This window comes from Palaemon carinicauda, chromosome 20 (genome assembly GCF_036898095.1).
Source record: "Palaemon carinicauda isolate YSFRI2023 chromosome 20, ASM3689809v2, whole genome shotgun sequence".
NCBI lineage: Eukaryota > Metazoa > Arthropoda > Malacostraca > Decapoda > Palaemonidae > Palaemon > Palaemon carinicauda.
The window spans coordinates 21,421,405-21,426,404 of record NC_090744.1 but is presented as its reverse complement, the minus strand read 5'-3'; the positions used below and the strand labels follow the sequence as shown (position 1 = coordinate 21,426,404).

Genomic DNA, 5,000 nt, shown 5'->3' with positions numbered 1-5,000 from the left:
TCAAAACAAGTATTTTGTGAGACTATTTTTTCATCTTTGTCTGTCCCTGATGATATTGTGTCATTCTAGTGTTACAATATTTACTAAAATATTCACCTAAAATTTATGTAAAGTAATTTTCAAAACAAGTATTTTAGGAGACTCATTTTTTTTTTTTTTTTTTTCTCCTGATGATGTGTCATTCTAGTGTTACAATACTTACTAAAATATTCCCCCAATATTTACATAAAATAATTTCCAAAAAAGTATTTTAGGAGACTTTTTTTTTTTTTTTTTTTTTTTTTGTTCCTGACGCTGTGTTATTCTAGTGCTCCAATATTTACTAAAATATTCCCCCGATATTTACATAAAATAATTTTCAAAAAAGTATTGTATGAGAATATATTTTCATATCTTTTTCTGATACTATTATATTACTTCAGTGCAACTTGTCGCGACACCTATGGCCTGCTCGATTCAGACTACGTCCAGAAGGAATTCGAGACTCGGGCGCTTTGCACGAGCGAATTTTCCGACATCTCTCCCCTCACTGCCGGTACAGTTGCCTTCTCTACTTTAGAAGGAAGACCCTCGGCTTATAATTTTGAAGATAGCGCACAATTACAGGTAAGTTGGGATATTATTATTATTATTATTACTATCCAAGCTACAACCCTAGTTGGAAAAGCAAGATGCTATAAGCCCAGGGGCTCCAACAGGGAAAAATAGCCCAGTGAGGAAAGGAAATAAGGAAATAAATAAATGAAGAGAACAAATTAACAATAAATCATTCTAAAATAAGTAACAAGGTCAAAACAGACATCTCATATATAAACTATTAACAACAACAAAAACAAATATGTCATAAATAAACTATAAAAAGACTCATGTCCGCCTGGTCAACAAAAAAGCATTTGCTCCAACTTTGAACTTTTGAAGTTCTACTGATTCAACCACCCGATTAGGAAGATCATTCCACAACTTGGTCACAGCTGGAATAAAATTCTAGAGTACTGCGTAGTATTGAGCCTCGTGATGGAGAAGGCCTGGCTATTAGAATTAACTGCCTGCCTACTATTACGAACAGGATAGAATTGTCCTGGGAGATCTGAATGTCACCGCTAGACTTGCCAGTTAGTACTACATTGCATCCCTCTTTGGTAGCGGCTCATTTTTCCTTTTGCCTACACACATCGAAAAGTCTGGCCTATTTTTTCCACATTCTCCTCATACACCTGACAACACTGAGATTACCAAACAATTCTTCATTCAAGGGGTTAACTAATGTACTGTATTGTTCAGTGGCTACTTTGCATTTGCTGAGGATAAAAGAGACTTTAGCTATGGTAAGCAGCTCCTCTAGGAGAAGGGCACTCTAAAATTAAGATAATTGCTCTAGTATTGTGTAGTGCCATAGCCTCTGTACCTTGGTCTACCACTGTCTTAGGTTAGAGTTCTCTTGCTTGAGAGTACACTCAGGCACACTCTTTTATGTTTCCTTATTCCTTTCTGCATTGGGTTTATTTTCCTGTTGGAGCCCTTGACTTATAGCATCCTGCTTTTCCAACTAGGATTGTAGCTCAGCTAGTGATAATAATACTTTCTCTCTCTCTCTCTCTCTCTCTCTCTCTCTCTCTCTCTCTCTCTCTCTCTCTCTCTCTCTCTCTCTCTCTCTCTCTGATGGAAACATCGAAACGAAAGGAACAAATGTAGATAGATGTAGTGCAAAATATGGGGTCATGTAGTCAGGAGGGAGTGTTTCACGAATAACCGGTTTGTAATGTTGTTTATTTAGATTTTTTTTGTGGCCAAGGGATGTGATAACTATGTATATATATAACAGGATAGAATAAGTGAAAAGGTTTTGATTTCAGGTTGAGAAATTCATTATTATTATTATTATTATTATTATTATTATTATTATTATTATTATTATTATTATTAGCTAAGCTGCAACTAGATGGAAAAGCAAGAGGCTATGAGCCCAATGGCTCCAACGGGGAAAAATAGCCCAGTGAGGAGAAAATTAAGGTATTCCCTAGACAAGCAGATTCATGAAAGACATTCAGGTAATTAAAAAATAGGAAACAGAGAAGTCTAGAGAAAAATGAGTCCTGTGTTGATTAAAAGATTGATGTAAGCGTGAAATGGTTAATGTATATTGAAGAATTAATTACTGAGGAAGTTTATGTGGAAAATATAGGAAGAACATTAAAGAATTTGGATAATGGAAAGTGCTCAGGTGGTAAATAGATTGCAAGTGAGATGGTGAGGTATGGTGATGAATATGAAATTTAGTGAGATTTAATATTTTTATGTTGACCAGGCTGACATGAGTCTTTTTATAGTTTATATATGACGTATCTGTTTTCGACGTTGTTAATAGTTTATATAGGACATATCTGTTTTGACGTTGTTAATAGTTAATATAGGACATATCTGTTTTGACGCTGTTACTGTTTTTAGAATGATATATTGTTAATTTATTCTCATCATTTATTCATTTCCTTATTTCCTTTCCTCACTGGGCTATTTTTCCCTGTTGGAGCCCTTGGGCTTATAGCATCTTGCTTTTCCAAGTAGGGTTATAGCTTGGCTAGTAATAATAATAATAATAATAATAATAATAATAATAGTGGCTGACGAGAGTGTGTAAGGGAGATCTGGTTGAGGGAAAAGGTCCAAAGAAATAATTGTTTCTTTGTGGAATGAAAAAGGTTAGATAAGTGACTAGAAGCATGAGGAGATAATGAAACCATTTAAGATATTGGGTAATGTATATAGAAGAAATTTTGCAAAGAAAATAAGACAGATGACTAAATGAGTAACAGATGGAAAGTAACGTGAGTTTATATGAGAGGTTAGGAGTAAAGAAAACAAAGTTGTACCTGTATAACTACTAGGCTGGTTTGCTCCAAAAGTTCGTCAAGTAGCATTATGGGAAAAGCTAAGGGCATTAGATGAACGTCAATTTTATGGCATGAAAATATGTAATTGAGTGAGGATATGTGCATATGACAGTGTTGACTGTGAACAAGGAAATTAAATTGCACAAACTAGAGAAAGAGTTTAAAAATGCTGCAAAGAGAAAGCTTTGAGTGAATGTGGAGACAAATCAAGTTATGTGGGCAAATAGAGCATTGATATGAATGGTTGAAGAATTAAAACAGTATATTCATATAAGTATTTGGAAGTTTGTAAGTAAATATAATAGGTGATGACTGAATGAAATAAGAAGTGAGTCATATAATGGGCGAAACAATGAATTCAACATGGTGTTGAGAGTATCCATTGAGGAAAAATTTAGAAAGTTTTGAGCCAAATCTCCTTTATGGAAGTGCGGTTTGAATGTTAAGGCTTTTGATAGAATTCGTTTGCTTAGTATATGTGGAGTGAGAAGAATGTAAAGGATGGGAAATGTTGATAAAAGATAAATTGGTGAAAAGGACAGTGTAGATGAAAAGAGGGTTTGGAGTGTTTAACTTCGGTTTAATGAAGTGGAGAGATCACACGTCTCGAACTTGTGGTATAGCCTAAATAATAATAATAATAATAATAATAATAATAATAATAATAATAATAATCCATTTCTAAAGAGTGAATAACATCATAATATCTTCCTTACCAGGATTGGGTAACAGCCACAGACATCCGAATCACGCTAAACCGACTCAACACTTTCCGTGACGAAGTCTTCAAGGATCCCAAAGTACTGAAGTCCTACTTCTATGCTATCACGGATTTCGCTGTTGGTGGCAGGTAAGGAGACATTAGCCATTTAGCCATTAGGTTTTATTGCTTTATTAATTTCAGCTCCCTTTTGTTGGTGAAGATTCTCTCTCTCTCTCTCTCTCTCTCTCTCTCTCTCTCTCTCTCTCTCTCTCTCTCCTCTCTCTCTCTCTCTCACACACCACACACACGTATACCTTTCCAACTATTCGTACGCGAAAGTATCAGGACAAGGTAGTCACTCATATAACATAAAATAGAGAATGGGCTAATTTTAAAGAAAACGGGTTTTGGGCCAACTACAATATTCTTTACGTAGCAAATCTAAACGCAGATATTCTTTTTTACGTCGTTCACCCAACTTATAATTGTAAAAAAAGTTTTCAACTACGGAGATAAAGATGGTATTCCTCAATTCAAAGTATATTGACTAAAATTGATATTAGAGTGTGTAAAACAATGAATACTATTACATAAGATTTCATAGTGATGGGAAAATGAAATATTCAGAGACAATAAATAAAAACACTTATTCTCTCTCTCTCTCTCTCTCTCTCTCTCTCTCTCTCTCTCTCTCTCTCTCTCTCTCTCTCTCTCTCTCTCTCTCTCTCTCTCTCTCTCTCTCTTCCCATTTGTACTCTTCTATTGAAGATCCAAAAGGACCTATCAGTATGGATAACAATTAATATTTCCACCTTTTATTGGAAAATAACATAGAGATTATTTTTCATAGGTTCTATGTTTCAATAATGCATTATGCTTGTATTTTGACGTGAATTATATTTACAATAATTAGATTATCTTATATACTTTATTGTATAGATGTTTATCACTTAGTTAAAATTTTTAACATTTACAGTTCATAGACTCATAGAGTGGAAAAAAACTAATGTTAAAGAGCTTTATACGTCTTCATATACATACATTGGTTGATAAATTTTTGCATTCCAAGTTTGGTTCGAAGATGTGAATAAAATCTTCTTTATAATACATGATAAGTAGGTTTGTTGTGGCTTGATTGGTAACGTCTCTGTCTGGTGTTTGCCAGACGGGGGTTCGAGTCCCGCTCAGACTCGTTAGTGCCATTAGTGTCTGCAACCTTCCCATCCTTGTGAGCTAAGGTTTGGGGGTGTTTGGGGGAGCCTATAGGTCTATCTGCTGAGTCATCAGCAGCCACTGCCTGGCCCTCCCTGGTCCTAGCTTGGGTGGAGAGGATGTTTGGGCGCTGATCATATAATATATGGTCTGTCTCTAGGGCATTGTCCTGATTGCTATGGCAATGTCACTGTCCC

At 35.2% G+C, this 5,000-nt stretch overlaps 1 protein-coding gene across 1 annotated transcript in view; it reads left to right on the top strand.

Moving 5' to 3' along the window:
* The window catches only part of LOC137660195 (laminin subunit gamma-1-like), a 160,198-nt gene that overhangs the window by 50,566 nt on the left and 104,632 nt on the right, over positions 1-5,000 (top strand). Inside the window, 2 exon segments of the mRNA XM_068394903.1 lie at positions 423-606; positions 3,608-3,739. Of these exon segments, the coding sequence (XP_068251004.1) occupies positions 423-606; positions 3,608-3,739 (316 nt within the window).